Genomic DNA, 21,070 nt, shown 5'->3' with positions numbered 1-21,070 from the left:
TACGGAATTGATCCCAGCCAACATGTGCTTGGGGGTCAAGCAAGCTGGTTTATTTGAGTCTAACCAATCTTGTGGAGTTTTTTGAGGAAATTACCAGGAGAGTTAATGAAGGAAAGGCAGCGGATGGTGTCTACGTGGACTTTAGCAAGGCATTTGACAAAGTCCAGCATGGGGGACTGATCACCCAGGAGGTTCAGTCGCTTGGCATTCAGGGTGAGGTAGCAAACTGGATTCACCACTGCCTTGGTGAGAGAAGTCAGAGAGTGGTAGTAGATGGTTGCCTCTCTGTCTGGAGGCCTGTGACTAATGGAACGTCCCAGGGGTCAGTGCAGGGTTCGCTGTTGTTTGTCACCTATATCAATAATTTGGATGATAATGTAATAAATTGAATCAGCCAAGTCTGGGGGCTTAATGGACAGGAAGGAAGGCCGTCAAAGCTTGCAGCAGGATCTGGACCAGATGGGAAGATGGTCTGAAAATGGCAGATGGAATTTAACGCAGGCAAGTGTGGGGTGTTGCACTTTGGGAGGACAAACCAGGGCAGGATCTACAATGTGACCAGCAGGCCACTGAGGAGTACGGTGGAACAAAGGGATCTGGGAACACAGAGCCATAATTTCTTGAAAGTGGCACTGCAGGTAAATGGGCTCATAAAGAGAGCTTTTGGCATGTTGGCCTTCATAAATCAATGTACTGAGTACAGGAGATGGGATGTAACGCTGAAGGTATATAAGATGTTGATGAGGCCTAATTTGGAGCATTGTGTGCAGTTCTGGTCATCTACATACGGGAAAGATATCAATAAAAGATTGAGAGAGTGCAGAGAAAAGTTTACAAGGATGTTGCCAGGACAAGAGGACCCAAGTTATAGGGTGAGGCTAGGTAGGTGAGGACTTTATACGCAGACTAAAGTGCTACAGTTACTGAGAAAGTGCAGTGTGGATAGTCAATAAGGCGCGAGGTAACAATGAGGTAGATTCGGATCAACAGCCCATCCTGTCACACTGGGGAGATGTTTATGGTCTTAAAATGCAGGGGAAGAAGCTGTCCTTGAGCCCGGTGGTATGTGCTTTCAGGCTTTTGTGTCTTCTGCCCAATGGTACAGTTGGCACCAGTGAGCAGAGTCTAAGTGTTATAAGTCAGGTTGTGGTGGGAGTGTCTGCAGCCCACAGGCCTAGGCCTAGGCCCAAGGGCAGGGTCACAAGGGTGTCACACTGTAAAGATTATTTGTACTGAACAATGGAAATCCACGCTGTCCATTCATATTGGAGGTGGAGGTTACTTACTGGGCTTTACATTTCTGGCACACTTCACAGGCCTGATCGGGGGCACAGAAGGTCCCAGCTCGACACTCACACACCGTGTTCTTCTGCGGGGTGCAAGGGGACACCTGCCGCTGATCTGTGGAGAGAGAGGGAGAGACACACCCACACAATGGGAAATTACTGATCCACACGTCTGTCCAGGGGAGGGAGTGGGGGACCTACGGGTGAGGATGGAGGCTGGCTGGAATCTCACAGGTCCTGCGGGCAGGGGGAGCGAGTGAGATTGCTTAGGGCCGCCTCACCACGAGCAGGGATTTGACCGGAGGCCCCTCCCTCTAGAAAAGTTTATTTGAAAACAACAGAAAACATCTTATAAGTCAAGTTTATGAGTTATTTACTCTCAAGTACAAGGGGGATATCAGAGGTAAGTTTTTCACACAGAGAGTGGTGGAGTGCACTGCCGGCAACGGTGGTAGGGGCAGAAACAATAGGGTCTTTTAAGACCCTCTTAGATAGGTACGGGCTATGCAGTAGGGAAATTCTAGACAGTTTCTAGAGTAGATTACATGGTCAGCACAACATTGTGGGCCGAAGGGCCGGTAATGTGCTGTGCTTCTAAATTAAACTACAATTGTACAATCAATTCCTGGGGAGGGGGGCACCCCTCCCATTGTAGGATGACTCCCATATGCTCCCACTCCCCAGGGATACCTGGGCACGGTTGTAACCCCCGAGAGTGAGTGACAGGCAGCCAGTCTGGGCAGGCCCGCCACCTGGACCCAAGGCCCAGGAGCAGGCCGAGCAGGAAATCCCTGAGCGTTCCTCCCCCAGCCCATGGATCAGGAGTGCGGGGCTGAAGTGAAGCCAAAACAGGGGCTGCAACCTCTCAACCGCCATACAAAGAGGGACTTCAGTACACCCAATGACTTGGTCTGCACAGCCGTCTGGGGCAATGAATTCCACAGAATCACTTCCCTCTGGCTAAAGAATTTTTTCCTCATCTCTATTCTAAGACTGTGCCCTCTGGTACTAGTCTCCCCGACTACAGGGAATATCCTCTCCACATCCACTCTATGTAAGCCTTTAAATATTCGACAGGCCTCCGGCACTCTGCCCCTCTGGGAAGGCCAGTGGCCAGGAGTACTCCAGATCTCCTCGGGACCCGACGGCCTCCAGCAGGCCACTTGGATTCTGCAGCGACCGCCCCTACTGGCAAACCCCCTTCTGCAAGTAACCCCCATTCAGCAGGGTCAACCCTTTCCCCAGCGGATACCTGCTTACGAGCGCACCACCCCAACAGAGGGGCAAGTCCGTCCCCTTAGATTTCCCCCATATGGGAGGGGTACCCGTCAACCTAGAGGGCATGTGCTCATGAAACACGAGGGAGACATTTCCTCTGACAGCCCCCTGAGCACTCTGGGGAGGTGTGCCCCCTTAGTCAGTTCCTGACCTTCAGATTCGGAGGACTCGCCTTTTTTTTTGCTGATATGGGTAGTTCTAGTGACCTCAATTTCAGAGGAGTTAATATTCCTCATCACCGGATCCTCCCACGGTTCCTCCAAGCCCTCGCTGAGCCATCGAGATATCCTGCCATCCAGGGTAGGTCAACGGGAAACCAGTGTCTCTTTCTCCTGCGGGGGAGAGGCCTGGAGCTGTTCCTCCCTCCTCTTAGCCTCCTGCCCTTTTACCTCAACCCACCCCGCCTCGCCACTGTCGCAAGACAGCAGACTCCACAAACATGGCAAAACAGAAGAAGCTACCGTCAAAGATGAAACTCTGGCACCTCCCTCCGTCCTCATCACTGATCTTCAGGATTTGTATCCGAAAAGAGAAATCAGCCCTGTCCAGAGAGCTGGCACAGTGTGACTCTCCCTCGGTACCACCCCTCCCACAGTGTGACCCTCCCTCAGCACCACACCTCCCACAGTGTGACCCTCCCTCAGCACCACCTCTCCCTCGGTACCACGCTTCCCACGGTGTGACTCTCTCTCAGTATCACCCCTCCCACAGTGTGACCTTCCCTCAGCACCACCCCTCCCACAGTATGACCCTCCCTCGGTACCATCTCTCCCACAGTGCGACCCTCCCTCAGCACCACCCCTCCCACAGTGTGACCCTCCCTCGGTGCTGCCTCTGTCACAAAGGGGTGCACCCTCAGCACCCCTCCCCCCACAGTGCACTATGAACCCATTTTTCAAACGCTGCCCTGTCCTCGAGTCAGGGGCAACTCAAGTACCCAGTGTCAACATGTGGCCGTACAGAGATGGCGTGGCGGAGCGGGGGGGGGAGTGATGTGAAGTTTTCACAGCAGCCAATGACCAGCCTCCGACCAGCGCCCAGATGCCAGGGGAGCATTCAGCCACGTTGCCTACCTTCCCGACAGGTTTGGCAAGCCAGACACTTCTCCAGCCCGTTCTCCCACTCCGTGTACTCCTCTCCCGCCGCGCAGGGCTGGCACTTTGCACTCTCCAGGTCCTTCTGACAATGCGCGGCCACGCGAGTTCCTGCAAACACAGGGCGGGCAGTCAGTCGACACACCGAGGCAGGTGGGGGTGTTTGGCCGCGGGGGACGTGGGAGATGCCAGACGCCAGTGGATGGCCTGCCCTGCTGTGGCCGTAAGCGGGCGTCTGCGCCCGACCACTGAACTCGGCAAGTCTGTGGGGGCCAAGTCAGGAGCAAGGGTGTCACAGTAGCGTAGGGGGTCACTGTAATGCTTCACAGTGCCAGCGTTCGGGTTTAATTCCTGCCGCTGCCTGTAATAATTTTGTACCTTCTCCTTGTGACCACATGTGTGTGGCACGTGGCCAAGTGGTTAAGGTGTTGGGCTCACAATCTGAAGGTCGTTGGTTCGCGTCTCGGCCAAGGCAGTGTGTTGTGTCTTTGAGCAAGGCACTTAACCACACAATGCTCCAGTCCACCCAGCTGAAAATGGGTACCGGCAAATGCTGGGGGTTAACATCACGATAGACTGGCGTCCTATTTGGGGGTGTCTTGTACTCTCAGTTGCTTCACAGAAACCAGTATTAGCACCGGCCTGATGGGCCACAAGTCTGAGACAGACTTTGACTTGTGACCCCGGGTTTCCTCTCGATGAAACAGTTTCCGCCCGGATTTCAGAGACATATGGGTTCGGAAGTTAGAAACTGGGCTGCCCCCCCAATCATGATTGATGCGAAGCACTGTTTCGATGTACGTTTGACACAAAGCTAATCAAACCTAGCTACTTATTACAAACAGGCCACTGGGCAGAAAGGGCCCAATAGTACGGAATCCAGTCCTGAATGGTTCTGGGTCTCCTATCCCTCCTATCACTGGGCTCTTTCTGAGCCACAGGGTTCAGAGTTCAAGTTTATTTCTCGAAACATGTTGCTTGCATTCACAGCCTCCCGGGCGGCCCAGTTTCTGGCAGAGCATTCCAACATAGCATTGCCCCTAACTTCCGAACCCGTACATCTCTGAAATCTGGGCGGAACCTGTTTCATCTACGGAGCGGGCAAATGCAGGCATTTTCCCCACTGCGTCGCCACGGGTCAAGGGTGAAAGGCGAAATGTTTAATGGGAACATGAGGGGCAGCTTCTTCACTCAGGGCGATGCAGATGTGGAACAAGCCGCCAGCAGGACGTGGCCGGTAGCGGCTCGATTTTAACAGGCGAGAGAAATTTGGACAGGTACAGGTAGGAGTACGGAGGGCCATGGTCAGGATTCAGGTGGATGGGACTAGGCAGAATAATGGTTTGGCATGGACTAGATGGGCTGAAGGGCCTGTTTGTCATGCTCTGAAACTCAAAAGCAGTAAAGAATCTAGTCACAAATTTCAGGTGTTCAGATCAGCCAAGCAATAGCAGCTGCTGTCCTGAAGATGACATTAAGACGTTGCTGTGGGGAGATGCTGGGACCGATGTTAGGCTCACAAGGGGTCAAAATTGGCAATGTATGGATCAGGCCACCGGGCCAGGACCAGTCCAGGCCTTGCCTCTGCTCTTGAACCAGCAGTTCAACCTGTCCGTACAAGGGCAGAATGGGCCATTCAACAACCGTAGAACCTCAGCCTACCTGCCGGGCATTTTTTACAGCACAGGTGACTCCTCACAGCATAATATTCCTCCGTGACGCATTCAGGATTTCGGACAATCCGGTTGTGATAACTTCCCTGAATCACTTCTCCCTTCACAGGGTCTCCATGTGCAGCGAGACCCACAGACAGCCCTACAGCAAGACACTGAACAGAAGAACGATGATTAACACAAGAGATTCTGCAGACGCTGGAAATCCAGAGCAACCACACACACACAAATTGATGGAGCGGAAAGAATTGCAACAGGTGCCATCGCTGCTTCACAAGGGTGGTATTAATCCAAAGTTAAGCCTTGTGATGCATGATGGAGAGCTGAAGGAAGATGCAGAGGAACTTCTTCCCCCCTGTAACCTTTCCAGGGATCAACTTGGATCACCATATGCACCCGTGGCCACTTTATCACCTACTCCTTAAAACACAGCGTTGCCGTAGCCCATCCACTTCAAGGTTCAACATGTGTGAACAGACATCTTCCACACACCACAGTTACGACGTGTGGTTATTTGAGTTACTGTCACCTTCCTGTCAGCTTGAGCCCCCTCTGGCCATTCTCCTCTGACCTCTCTCATTATCAAAGTGTTTTTGCCCACAGATCTGCCACCCACTAGATGTTTTTTTTGGTCTCTGGCACCATTCTCAGTAAACTCTACAGACTGTTGGCGCATGAAAATCCCAGGAGGTCAGCAGTTTCAGAGATACTCAAACCACCCCATCTGGCACCAACGATCATTCCACTGTCAAAGCCATTTGGATCACACATTTCTTCTCTATCCTGATGTTCAGTCTAAGCAACGACTGAAACTCCTGACCATGGCTGCATGCTTTTATGCAGAGTTGTCTGACAACTGGCTGATTAGATGTTGGCATTAGCAAGCAGATGTAGCGAATAAAATAGCCACTGAGTGCATACTTACACGTGTTAGGAATTTGCTGTGGTGCGTTGACCAGGATGTGACATAATCAGATATCCCACCTCTCCCGGAAGTTCCGGGAGTCTCCCACATATTAATAGTGACTCCCTGATGCCCACAAATTAGATACAATGTCCTGAAAACCAATTTTTTTGAGAGCGAGAGAGAGAGAGTGAGCACAAGAGCGAGAGAGAGAAAGAGCGTGAGAGAGTGAGAGAGCGCGCACACAAGAACGAGCGAGAGAGCATCCATGACAGAGAGAGAGAGAGCGCGAGCGCGCCATGGCAGAGTGTTCCAAAAAACGAAAATATAAAACGTACGTCACCCCAGACTACACTGAAGTGTACCCCTGCCTAATGGGGGTCAAAAATAATGACAGTGTTGCTCGCTGCACTGTTTGCAACAGTGACTTTTCTGTTGCCCATGGTGGGTTAAGACTGTAAAAGACATGTTGAGGTGAGTTTAACAGGTGTCATTCGTTCATTAGCATAGTTAACGTTATTTAAACTAGCTGGCCAGCTGCTGAGGAGCTACTCTATTGCAGACATCCCACCTCTCCCGGAAGTTCCAGGAGTCTCCTGCAAATTGATGGTGCTACCTCCCAGAAATGAGTTTTTGCAGGGTGGGATGTCTGCAATAACGTAATGGCCACAGCATCACAGTTCCATGTACTGATCCAAATCATCACCTTTACCCATAATACTAACATTAAAATACACACACTTCAGACTATCTGACCCATCATACCGGTTTTTCTGATTTTGCCTTTCAGTACTCACCCCGACTCTACCTTCCAAGTCCAGTCCTTCACTTACTGACCTGTTGCTCCCATTCCCAGCCCCCTGCAAAACCAGTTTAAACCCTCCTGCGTAGCATTAGCGAACTTCTCAGCCAGGATATTGGTTCCCCTCCAGTTCAGGTGCAATCCATCCCTCTTGTACAGGTCACCCCCTTCCCCAGAAAAGGTTCCAATGATCCAACAACTTGAAACCCTGCCCCCTGCACCATCTCCTAAATCACTCATTAATCTGTGCTATCATCCCATTCCTACCTACACTAGCCTGGGGCACCGGGAGTAATCCGGAGATTACTACCTCGGAGCTCCTTCTTTTGAGCCCCTTTCCGAACTCTATAAACTCACTGCGTGGGACCGCTTCCTCTTTGCTGCCTACGTCGTTGGTGGTGATATGTACAATGACCTCAATGACTTCTGGCTGTTCACCTTCCTCCATGAGAATGTACTGGAGCCACTCCGAGGCATCCTGGACCCAGCACCCGGGAAGCAACAGATCATCCTGGTGTTTCTTTCGCAGCCACAGAATCTCCCGTCCGCCTCTCTATCAATTTCCTATCACTACCGCTCTGCCTGTCTTTACCCTTCCCTGATCAGCCTCAGTGCCATTAGCCTGGTGGGTCATCCCACCACCACCACCCCCACCCCCCAGCAGTATCCAAAGCAGGATACTTATTGTTGAAGAAGAAGAGAAATTGCCTTTAAACTCACAGGGAGCATAGTCCATCAACTTTTTGCTGTTGATGTTTCTGTAGCAGGCAATTTCTTTTTCACAAGGTCGAGTTGCTAGCTCGACGCTCAACCCAGCAGATGGAAAGCGTGCCTGGGGAGCCGGCTGGGTTCGAACAATAACAATATCAATAACAATACAAACCGAGATTAAGATAGATATGATCAAAATCATACATATTGTTAAGCTAGCGTAAAATATACAATAAGAAGAAACCAGTGATTCTCCTCTTATCAGTTCATGAAAAGGAAGGAAAAAACATTGAATTTTAACAAAAATCCTAGATGAACTGCACCAATTACTAGCAATTCTCAGCTGCTGGGAATACCTCTCATTTACACTTTCCCTTTCTTCGTGGAGCCACAAGAACTCTAGATGCATCAGCTGACACCTAGGGGAGGGGAACCACTCCTTGCCACAGCCTTGTCAAGTGCACGCCTTCCGCAACTGACACTCAACACCAGAACCTGAGGCCACCTGACCTGCAGTAACAAAGCAAATGTCTCTCCTAACCCTGCTCAAACCCCAGCCTCTCCCTCCTCTGGGAGGGGCTTGGGATACAGACATAGCAGCTGTAGGCCAGTGGGCCGTCATTCAAAGAAATCGTGAATGTCCGTCTAGCTCTCACGTCGATACTGCTCCCAGGAAGATAAACTGGATCGCCTTCGTCTGCGGCTGACCCAGGGAGAGATGAGGAACTGCTGCGTGCTTGCTCTTGCAGAAACATGGCTCACAACATCCAAGCACCATTAATTTTCAGGCCATGCCACTCAGGGACTTGTGCTATTATTGTTTTTTGTGACTGTGTGTGCTGTGTGGTCTGTGTGACCGTTGGTACCGTGTTTTGCACCTGGGGTCCTGGAGGAACAATGCTTCATTTAGCTGTGTACGTGAGTATGGTTGAATGACAATTAAACTTGAACTATATTCCTGCTCACCCCCCACACCCCTTGATGTTTCTCGTGTGCAGATATCCATCCACCATCTAAAATATATTCAGGGTTATGGTCATCACCATCTTGTGTAAAAGAGTTACACCACCCTTCCAACGTCTTCCTCAATATCCTGAAACTCTGACCCCTGACCTCGAGTTATTTCACGCTCATTATTTATTGCTATTTATTGATATTTGTATTTGCATAGTTTGCTGTCCATTGATCCTGTTTACAGTTACTATTCTATAGATTTACTAAGTATGGCCACAGAAAAAGAATGGTAATGTGTATGTAGTCTGACAATAAATTTGACTTTGACCTTGACCAGGTAGCACAGTCAGGTTGTGGTTGGCACAGTGCTTTACAGTGCCCACGACCAAGGTTCAATTCCCGCTGCTGTCTGTAAGGAGTTTGCATGTTCTTCCCGTGGACGCGTGGGTTTCCTCCGGGTGCCCCGGTTTCCTCCCACAGCCCAGAGATACGTGGGCTAGTAAGTCGGGGACGTGTTGTTGGCGCAAACGAGGCAGTTCACTGCACATTTGGATGTAACTGCGACAGGCAAAGCACACTTTTCATCTTTAGATCACTACCCTCTCCCCCTCTACGCCAAATAGCCCCGTAAAGCTTGTCCCCAGGCTTCCGGGTCACCGAAAAGTACAGCACAGAAACAGGCCCTTCGGCCCATCAACTCCTTGCTGAACCATCTAAACTGCCACCCACATTGGGACCACAGCCCTCCGTAACCCCACCATCCGCGTACCTACCCAAACTGCTCTTAAACGTTGGGATCGAGCTTGCGCATGCACCTCCTGCACATTTCAGCACCAACACTGCTTTCCCATAACGCTTGGCATTCTGCAGAACGCAGTGAAGGCTGCCCAGCACATCGCGGGCCTATCCTTCCCTACCCTCGGACGTATCTACCTCAGGCGCTGCCTCAAGAAGGCGACGTCGAGCAAAACATCCCGTCTTCTTGCAGCTACCATCGGGCAGGCGGTACAGAGTCCTGAAGTGCTTCTCTTGTGAACGCTGCTTCTGTGACACTACACGTCTACCATGCTTTTCACCGCACCGTAAAGTTAAAGATTAGTTTTATTTGTCACGTGCAGTTGTAATGTGTCAGTCGCTTCAGCGACCAACCCCATTCGGGAAGGTGCTGGGCAGCCCACAAGTATCGCCAACATAACATGCCCGCACTTACTAACCCTAACCCATACATTTTTGGAAATTGCAGACACGTACTTGTTCAAATGACAATAAACTCAACTTCAATTCTTCTAAACCCCACTGAAAAAGGGAGTACTTGACCCCTTCTGTCCTTACTCAACCCCTCTGTCCGACTAGGAGCCCCTCTGGTGAACCCTCACCATTTTCATACCCTTTCCTAGATGAGAAGTCCAAAACTGAGCACAATATTTCTTGTAGTGGGCGGACAGCTTTTGTTGTTTTTGTACTTCAAAGCTCTGCCAGCGAAGGCCCGCATTCCATTCCAGGAAGCACCTGCTCTTCCTGCATGTTTGCTTTCTACAACTGGTCTAACAAGGCAGTCAGATTTCTTCTGAACATCCCGGGCTGTTTCTTATTTAATTCATTCTGGTTAAAAAAAAATTATTTATTTGCTCCAATCCTCTGTTAACACACCCTTCCTCACATTCCTGATGCCCACCCGCTCTTCAGCATTCCTCCGATCCTGGGCAAGGACTCCCCCCCCACCAAAGACTTCAACATGATTCCACAACCGGTGTGCAGCACGATTAGTGCAAGGTGAAAGTGTCGGCCAATCACGACCCTCTCATGCTCGACACCATTGAAATTCCAGTCCGACAGGGTGACAGTGAGCGTTCCCTCAAGGTATGGCATGTTCCTTCACCAGGAGTAGCACTGTTTTAGTCTGCAGGGAGTTCCACTACTCGAGACACAAGTGTGTGGACAGCTTGTGTGTCCAAGTACTGTTCCTGTTCCTCGGTCAGGAGGAGGAAATTGGTCCCAAGCGGAATTTCAGATTTGCGGCCAACTGCTGAAAGCTCCCCTGCAAGAACATAACAAGCAACAGGGCCACTCTGCCCTTCATGCCTGCTCCGATGCCTCGAGAAGGCAGCGTCCATCGGAAAGGACCTTCACTATCCAGGGCACGTCACCAGGGACGAGGGACAGGAGCCCAAAGACCCACATTCAATGCTTCTTCCCCTCTGCCATCAGATTTCTGAATGATCCATGGACACATGAACGAGTCACGAGTAGCCAACATCTTCACCTTGCTCGTCCTGCTTAGCATTGTTTGTTTCAATGGGTACATTTAATGTCAGGGTAATGTATACAATATGCATCCTGAAACTTCTTTTCTTCGCAAACATCCACAAAAACAGAGCAGTGCCCCAAAGAATGAATGACGGTTAAATGTTAGAACCCCCAAAGGTCCCCCCAGCTCTCCCCCTTGCATAAGCAGCAGCAAAGCAACAATTTCACCCCCCACCAGCAAAAAGCATCGGGCCCCCCCCACCGAGCACTCAAGCATGCAGCAAAGCATCAATAAAGACACAGATTTGCAGTATCCCAAAGACTACTCGTTCACCCAGTATTCGACATACCACAGGCTCTCTCTCTCTCCCCTAATAAGGGAAAAAGAGGTGTCTCCATTTCACAGCGAGAGGGGAGACATAACAAACCAGCTCACTGATTTATGATCTGTTGCATACAAGGTATTCTTATTGTAACATACAGTAATCTTTATGTAATGCGCGTAGCTGCTGTCACTAAACGTCAAATTTCACAGCATACCATACATCAGTGAAAATAACCCTGATTCTGATGTTCGTAGCTAACCCTCAGCTTAAGTCACACCTCCCTGCAATAACCGCTATCCCTCAAATCCCTTAAAATCCAAGTTCTGTTTTAAATATCCTCAGTGACTGAACCTCTTGGGTACAGAGTTCCAAAGTTCACCACGTTCTTTCCCCGAGGACCCGACCCTTTCCTCTGCCAGGCAACAGGAAGGTTGAAGTGCTCCTTGGAACTGAGACTCGGACCGAGCTGCAGGACACCCAGGGACCCCCTGGACCGCTCAGTCACCGACATTACCGTGGACAAGAGAAGTTTGAACAGTTGTTGGACTAGCGCAGTCAGACGCCAAGGGGAACAGGGAAGAACGCAGTAAATCTCCAACATTTCAGAAATCCCAAAACTGCTATACATGACTCAGCAGATGATATTTACCTCAATCCTTTCTAACTCACTTGGGCTCTGAGCCTTGCAATCAATTCCAACCTTGCTGCCTTGAACCCTTTTGCCTGTTATTCATAATAGTACCATAATGTTCTATTCACATTGTTTTGCATATTATAAAAAATATCTCAGTGAAGTTTGTGGATGATGTAAAAAAAAGCCAAGTTTGCAGACAATATGAAGCTATGTGGAGGGGCAGGTAATGTTGAGGAGGCAGGGAGTCTGCAGAAGGAATTAGACAGATTAGGAGAATGATCAAAGAAGTGGCAGATGGAATATAGTGTAGGAAAGTGTATGGTCATGAACTTTGGTAGAACAATTAAAGGCATAGAATATTTTCTAAATGGGGAGTAAAATTCAGAAATCTGAGGTGCGAAGTTACTTTGGAGTCCTTGTGCAGGATTCCCTGAAGGTTAACTTGTAGGCTGAGCTGGTGGTAAGGAAGGCAAAGGCAACATTCATTTCGAGAGGATTACGATATAAAAATAATCACCATAGGTGATTTATTATTCTCTCAACCCCATTCTCCTGCCTTCTCCCCATAACCTTTGATGCTTTTACTAATCAAGAAGCTATCAACCTCCACTTTAAATATATCCAATGACTTGGTCTATGACAATGAATTCCACAGATTCACCAACCTCTGGCTAAAGAAACTTCTCATTTCTGATCTACTGAGATGTCCTTCTGTTCTGAGGCTGTGCCCTCTGGCCCTAGACTCTCCCCCTTCCATCCTCTCCACGTTCACCTTTTCAATATCACTGCACAGCAATTTTTTTCAAAAGTGTTGCTTCCTCAGAGTTGTTTTTTTTGGTTATGATGGACTGCTTTTAGCTGAACACAAAAATAATTTCAGATTACTTGTTATCACATAGAAGATTGAATGGTCTGCCGGTATTGGAGTGGGTCCAGAGGAAGTTTGCAGAAATGATCTCAAATTGGAATTAACCACTGGAATTTATTGCAGATACGAGAGAGAGTTTGACTTGTGTTAATGTGATCGCATGGCTTCCCAGAATTCCAAAAGGAATGATGCCAAGAATTATCCCATTTTCCTTTTTAATAAACTTTTTTAAAAAGCCACGAGGAGAGCGGAAATTCCCAGCAGTAATTCAAAGCCGATAGAGAAGGCTTCCCCTGTTCACGGCATAAAAAGGACTTCAGCACAACCACTGAAATGTGAAAACCAGCATTCTTATCAAACAATTCGCAAAATACTTCAGGAAAATCACACAAAATTACCTTTGATGAAGGTCGGCATTTGTCTGCCATGATTAGTTGAGGATTAAATATTCAGTGGAAACTTAAGAATAAATTCGTGGCACATTTTACAGTACATGGGAAGATGCCCATTATAGATGCTGGGGAGGGGGATGGGGGTTGAGGGGAGGGGGCAGCTTCAAGTTTAACTTCACCCAACGTGCATCCCTCAGAACTGCCCCCCCACACCAACCCTCCCTCAGTAAAGCCCCCTCCCACAGTGCGACCCCCTGCAGTAAAGCCCCTCCCTCAATGCCATGCATGAAGATGTTACTTTAATTCACCTCGGCCATCTCAGGAGCACTGAACCCTCGTGCAGGAAATGCGCTGAAGGAGATGTAAATGTGTGTGTGTGTGTGTGTGTGTGTGTTTGTGTGCAGTGAGTTCGAGGGTGCACCCTCCCACCGTCAAAATTATTGATGGAAACTTTTGGTCAGAGCCCAGGGCATGCAGGTAAACTGACAGCTTCTACTCCTCTGGGTTTTGTGTGTGTTCCACTCTTTTCTTCCATTATGGTGAGCAAGTGCACAGCTCAGACCACACCCCATGTTGTCTCAGAGTGAACCTCATCTCTTCCAAGCACCTCCCAAACAGAGAGAGGACAGGAGTGGACCGAGAGATAATTGTACAAAGGATCACTAAAGCTGATCAACACCTCCACCAGTACCTTATCAATTCCTGTCAGTCACTTTATGTAGAGACACCCCTGTGCCCTATGTCAGTGGTCCCCAACCTTCGGGTCGCGAATCATGCAGGGGTGCAGCGGTAGCTGGAGCGCGCCCAGCACATCTTTAAGAAAAAAGCCGAAATAAACAAACTAATTAATTAGGTGCCGCCCGGCACGTAATTAATTAGCTTATTTATTTTGACATTTTTCTGTGCTGGGTGCGCTCCAGCTACCGCTGCACCCCTGTTTGATTCGCGACCCGGAGGTTGGGGACCACTGCCCTTTGTCACATGTACATACAATCAATCCATATATGTAAACTTCATTATGTATTTATATTTACTGGGTTCTTATTAATATTGTGTTCTTTTTGTTCTGCATTGGATCTGGAGAACAATTATTTCATTCTCCTACAACTTGTGTCCTGGAAATGACATCTTACTTGGTTAATAGGGAGCTTAAGGGAAAGAACCATTAGGAGGCAGTGAGCATAATATGATGGAATTCACTCTGCAGTTTGAGAAGGAGAAGCTAAAAGTTAGATGAATCAGTGTTACACTGGAGTAAAGGGAATTACAGAGGCATGAGAGAGGAACTGGCCAACATTGATTGGAAGGGAACACTGGCAGGGATGACAGCAGAGCAGCAATGGCTGGAATTTCTGGAAGCGACGTGGAAGGCACAGGATATATACATCCCAAAGATGAATAAAGTATTCTAAAGGCAGGAAGACACAACCGTGGCTAACAAGAGAATTCAAAGCCAACATAAAAGCCCTCATTGCTAGGGGAAAGGCTCTGTTCAATGCAGGTTGGCACTTCCATTGTATCCTGGGTAATGGACTTCCTGGCTGGCAAAGCACAGTTAGTATGGCTTCACAGCCTGTGTATCAGACAAGGCTAGAAGCAGAACTGGGTTCTGTAGAGGCTTCCTTCCTGTTTACCCTGTATACCTCGGACTTTAGGTACAACACTGATTACCGCAGAAATTCTCTGATGACTCATATGTGGGGGAGGGGCAGGAAGTGCTGAGGAAGTAGAGTGTTTACAGAAGGCCTTAGATTAGGAGGATTTGCAAAAAAGTGTCAGATGGAATACAGTGTCGGGAAGTGTATGGGCATGGACTTTGGTAAAAGAAAGAAAAGTATAGACTATTTTATAAATTGAGTGAAAATTCAAAAATCTGAAGTACGAAGGGACTTGGCAATCCTCATGCAGGATTCCCTCAAGGTTAATTTTCAGGTTGAGTCAATGGTGAGGAAGGCAAATGTGATCTTAGCATTCATTTCAAGAGGACTAGAATATACAAGCAAGGATGTAATGTTGAGGCTTTATAAAGCACTGCTGAGGCCTCACGGAGTATTGTGAGCAGCTTTGGGCTGCTTGTCTAACAAAGGATGTGCTGACATTGGAGAGGGTTCAAAGGAGGTTCACAAAAATTACTCCGAGATCAAAAAGGCTTGTCATTTGAGAAGTATTTGATGGGCCTGGGCCTCTCCTCACTGGAGTTCAGAAGAATGGGGGGGTGGGGGTGGAATCTAATTGAAACCTATCAAGATGAAAGGCCTCAATAGAGTGGACGTGCAGTGGATGTTTCCTGTGATGGGGGAGTCTAAGATCAGAGGACATATCCTCACGGTAAAGGGGCATCCTTTTAGAACGGAGGTGAGGAGGAATTTCTTTAGCTAGAGAGTGATGAATCTGTGGAGGCCAAGTCATTGGGTATATTTAAGGCAGAGGTTGATCGATTCTTGATCAGTCATGGCGTGAAGGGATACGGGGCGAAGGTAGGAGATTGGGGCTGAGAGGGAAAATGGATCAGCCATGATGAAATGGTGGAGCAGACTCAATGGGCCAAATGGCCCAATTCTGCTCCTCTGTCCTATGGTCTGATTGTCCAAAGTAATGGTCACACCATCAGCTTAGAGGCTAACAAGATGCAATTTTGAGGCGCTGCTGCCCTCAACCTGAATTTGGCCTCCTCGTGACTATAAGGGAGACCATGGATGGAATGGCATGTGGGACAGGGGACGGGAAGCAGAATTAAAATGGATAGCCCCCAGGAAATACCACCTTTGGTGGTGGATGGAGGGAAGGTGCCGAATAAAGTGGTCCCCCAATCTACCAACAAAGAACAAATTGGGCAAGATGGTGGACCCAGGTTCGATCCCCACCTCAGGCGCTGTCTGCACGGAGTTTACACATTCTCCCTGCTCCCCCCGCCCAGGTGCTTTGAGCCCCCCCCACACCCGTCCCAAAGACCAGCTGCCAATAGACTGACCTTTGGCAACGCTCACTTCCGTGTGGAATAAATAATCAATAAATGGTGAAGTTGGGCCCTGGGGAGGAACAGACATGGCGAGGTGGCATTGCAGTCAGCGTAACTTTGTTACAGCGCCAACGACCCAGGTTCAATGCTCAGCGCTGTCTGTGAGGAGTTTGTACGTTCTCCCCACGACCGCATGGGTTTCCTCCGGGTGCTCCGGTTTCCTCCCACAGTCCAAAGCCGAGCAGGTGGGGGTTAGTAAACTGTGGGCATGCTGGGAAGTGAGACGGCACCTGCGAGCACAATCCTTGTTAATCCGATTTGGTTCCGCTGTGACATGGCTATATTCGGACCACACACGAATTTACTGAGATACAATACAGTACAGGCCAAAGATCAAAGCATAAACAATCAAAGTACAAACAACTCGTTTGTAGATCAGATACAAAAATAGGAGCCTATTCTGTCAGATTAGTCATGAATTGGAAATGGCGCAGGCCATCCAGGCATTCAGTAAAAAAGACACTCATTTCCTGAGAACTGTATAAGCCACTGTTGGACAGGCTGTCTTGTGATGAGAAACACTTTGCTGTCACAGGATGGTAGCCAGAACAACCTGAGATGTGACAATGGGTTTGACAGTGGCAGGCTGGTTATGTGGAGTCAAACAACAGTAGCCTGATCAACATTATGTTCAGGCAGGGGAAGTTCGGGGAACACACAACCGTCCTCATTGAGGAAAAGGGTGGGTGGCTTCGAGCTCCAGAACGTCAACATCTTTAAAGCTGATGCAATCAGGAAGAAGCCACGTCAGTGGCTACACCTGCTTTCAGGAGTTTCAGAGGACGTCGTACGTCACCAATGACTCCAGCAAGTTTCTAGAGAGCTTTCTAACTGGTCGCCTCACAGACTGGTACAGAGGGGCCGCTGTACAGGATCGCAAAAAGGCTGCAGAGCTTTGCAGACGTGTAGTCTCCCCAGATCGAGAATATCTTCAGAAAGTGATGTCTCGTGGTCTCGTGATCACACACACACACACACACACACACACACACACACACACACACACACACACACACACACCCCCCTTACCTCACGATTAGGGCCCACGGCTCACTAATCCTAACCGCAGACCTTTACAATGTAGGAGGAATGCAGAGGACCACGAGGAAATGCACACAATCAGAGGGAGAACAAGCCAAATCCTTACAGGTAGCAAGAGGAATTCACCCCCCCCACCCCCACCCCCAATGGGTGATCAGCGGCATTGTAAAGCGTCGTGCTGACCATGGCGCTACCAGATATAGGACTACATGGATAGGAGGAGTTTAGGGATACGTGCTCAGCAAAGGCAAATGGGATTTGCCCGGTGAGCACCAGGACAGGTTGCGCTGAAGGTCCTGTTTTCCTACGCCCAACTTTGGAAACATAATTTCTATTTATTAAAGTGAGATCACGTTCTGTTTCTCTTTACCTCTTATCTCACCTGCCAATCACCTCTCTGGCGCCTCTCCCCTTTCCCTTTCCCCCATCCTCTCCTATCAGATTCTTCCTTCTTCATCCCATTACCTCTTCCACCTCTCACCTCCCAACTTCTCCCTTCCCCCTCACCTGGTCTCAACTATTACCTGTCAGCTTGTAACCTTCCCCCTTACCTTCTTATTCTGGCTTCTAGCCCCTTCCTTTCCATTCCCAGTGAAAGGTCTTGTCCCAAAGCATCTCCACAGATGCAGCATGACCTGCTGAGTTCCTCCGGCATTTTGTGTGTGGCCTATGTCAGGATGCTGTTCATTGACTATAGCTCAGCATTTAATACCATCGCTCCCACAATCCTGATTGAAAAGTTGCACAACCTGGGCCTCTGTACCTCCCTCTGCAATTGCATCCTCGACTTCCTTTTTTTTACATGTATTAAAAAAATCGTATTTTATAAACAGATACACATAAGAAAAAAAACAAACAAAAAACAGACAAAATACTCCCTCCCACCTCCCCCCCTACAACCCTGGTAGGGAAAAAATTTCTTCCTCGTTCACAATTGAAAAATAGCAAAAACAAAAATTTGATCAAGTAAGGTATGAGGTCCTAATGTGTATTAGTGAAGTATATATTACTAGAGTAAGCAGACAGAAGCACGGGAAGGCAGGTATCCATACCAATTCAGTCACCAAGGCGGTGTAATGATGGTAATAAGGCCAAAAAGGAGACCCATATTATTTCATACGTTGCTGGTTTCCTCCTCACACTGTGCAATATCTTTTCAAGTTTACTACAGGATGTTAACTCATTTAACCACTGCCTGAGTGAGGGAGGAAATTCAGATTTCCAGTTTTGCATCCTCGACTTCCTAACCAGAGACCACAATCTATGCGGATTGTTGATAACACCTCCTCCTCGTTGACGATCAACACTGGAGCACCTCAGGGGTGTGTGCTTAGTCCGCTGTTCTACTCTCTCTATACACACCACTGTGTGGCTAGGCATAGCACAAATACCATCTATAAATTTGCTGACGATACAACTATTGTTGGTAGAATCTCAGGTGGTGACGAGAGGGCGTACAGGAGTGAGATATGCCAACTAGTGGAGTGGTGCCGCAGCAACAACCTGGCACTCAACATCAGTAAGACGAAAGAGCTGATTGTGGACTTTAGGAAGGGCAAGATGAAGGAACACGATACAATCCTCATAGAGGGATCAGAAGTGGAGAGAGTGAGCAGCTTCAAGTCTCTGGGTGTCAAGATCTCTGAGGACCTAACCTGCTCCCAACATATTGATGCAGTTATAAAGAAGGCAAGACAGCGGCTATACTTCATTAGGAGTTTGAAGAGATTTGGCATGTCAACAAATACACTCAAAAACTTCTATAGATGTACTGTGGAGAGCATTCTGACACGCTGCATCACTGTCTGGTATGGAGGGGCTACTGCACAGGACCGAAAGAAACTGCAGAGGGCTGTAAGTTTAGTCGGCTCCATCTTGGGTACCAGCCTACAAAGTTCCCAGGACATCTTCAAGGAGCGATATCTCAGAAAGGCAGCATCCATTATTAAGGACATCCAGCATCCAGGACATGCCCTTTTCTCACTGTTACCATCAGGAAGGAGGTACAGAAGCCTGAAGGCACACACTCAGCGATTCAGGAACAGCTTCTTCCCCTCTGCCATCCGATTCCTAAATGGACATTGAACCCATGAACACTACCTCACTGTTTTAATATGTATTATTTCTGATTTTTGCATGATTTTTAATCTATCCAATATACATCTACTGCAATTGATTTACTTATTATTGTTTTCTTCTTCTATAATTATGCATTGCATTGAACTGCTGCTGCTAAGTTAGCAAATTAACTTTTGTTACATGCAGTGATAATAAACCTGATTCTGATTGGTGTTCTTGATTGCATTTGCACTAAGTGTTTGATCAAGCGTGAGTCGGAGATTATGAATGATGTTGCCACATCTAGAAATAAAAAGGACAGGAAACCCGTCAGTCAGGGAGGGGCCGGCATTCCTGAATACAGGTGAAAATAATCGCTCACATTCCTTTGTAATGATGCACTCAATTCAAACTCCAAGTCCCAACTGAGACGCTGCTGTAAAAATCGTTAAACTTTAATAGACTGGGACTTTTCTCTTTGGAGGGAAGGAAGACAAGATGTGACTTGAAGGAGGGGGTCCAAGATGATATGGGCAAAGATCGGGTGGACAGCCAGTGTGTTGGAAACCAGGCATTAGGCTATTTAGACTTTCTCTCTTTATTACACAGGTTATCTGTTTCCCACAAGGACTGTAGACCACAAGACACTGGAGCAGAATTAGGACATTTGCCCCATTAAATCTGCTCTCATTCTTCAAAACTGCAGTGAGCACAGGCCAAGGGCCCTGAAACGCTCTCCACACATTAACCCTTTCATTCCTGGGATCATTCTCATGAACCTCCTCTGGACTATACGACACCGGAGCAGAAGGCGGCCATTTCAAGTCTGCTCTGCCATTCCATCATGGCTGATTTATTATCCCTCTCAACCCCATTCTCCTGCCTTCTCCCCGTAACCTTTGATGCCCTTAATAATCAAGAACCTCCAATTTACATATACCCAATGACTTTCCCTTCATAAATAAGATCAGCGTTATTTATCATATGTACATGGAAACATGCAGTGAAATGCATTATTTTGCATCAGCAACCAACACAGTCTAAGTGTTGCAACCCTCATATATAGTATATATAGGCATCTGTTAGTCTCGTGAGACTATGGATTTGCGCCTTGGAAGGTTTCCAGGGCACAGGCCTGGGCAAGGTTATATGGAAGACTGGCAGTTACCTATGCTGCAAGTCTCCCCTCTCCACGCTACCGATGTTGTCCAAGGGAAGGGCATTAGGACCCATACAGCTTGGCACCGGTGTCGTCGCAGAGCAATGTGTGGTTGAGTGCCTTGCTCAAGGACACAACACGCTGCCTCAGCTGAGGCTCGAACTAGCGAGCTTCAGATCACTAGACCAACACATCTTAACCACTTGGCCACGCGCCTACACAACCCTCATAGTGTGCCCACAATTTGCTACCCTGTTCATCTTTGAAATACACGAGCAAACCAGAAGACCTGGAGGAAGTCCATGCAGTCACAGGGAGAGTACACCCTCTCCTTACGGAGACCAGCAGGAACTGCACCCCGATCAGTGACGGCCAGTGCTGTAAATAATTCTGCTGACCACTCGGCCACGATCTATCAGCCTCCCTCACTGAATGTACTGACCCTTCCCAGCCACTGGGGGTGGGGCAGCCGGTCACTGTGCCAGCGATCCCAACATCCGGCACTGTCTGTGTGGAGTTTGCACGTTCTCCCTGTGTCCATGTGGATTTTCCCCTAGCTGCTCCCGTTTCCTCCCACCTCCCAAAGATATACAGGTTAGTAAATTAACCCGGTAAGGTGCCCTT

General features: G+C 48.4%; 1 protein-coding gene across 1 annotated transcript in view; it reads right to left on the bottom strand.

Moving 5' to 3' along the window:
- LOC140201731 (uncharacterized) overlaps positions 1-21,070 on the bottom strand; it is a 55,222-nt gene that overhangs the window by 27,238 nt on the left and 6,914 nt on the right. Inside the window, exons 2-4 of the mRNA XM_072266320.1 lie at positions 5,321-5,486; positions 3,638-3,769; positions 1,287-1,401 (exon numbers count right to left, since the gene is read on the bottom strand). Coding sequence (XP_072122421.1) covers positions 1,287-1,401; positions 3,638-3,769; positions 5,321-5,486 — 413 coding nt within the window. The remainder of the gene's footprint in view (positions 1-1,286; positions 1,402-3,637; positions 3,770-5,320; positions 5,487-21,070) is intronic.

The sequence above is a fragment of the Mobula birostris genome, chromosome 8 (genome assembly GCF_030028105.1).
Source record: "Mobula birostris isolate sMobBir1 chromosome 8, sMobBir1.hap1, whole genome shotgun sequence".
Classification (NCBI taxonomy): Eukaryota; Metazoa; Chordata; class Chondrichthyes; order Myliobatiformes; family Myliobatidae; genus Mobula; species Mobula birostris.
The sequence above is the reverse complement of the archived record's forward strand: the minus strand, read 5'-3'. Positions and strand labels throughout refer to the sequence as shown.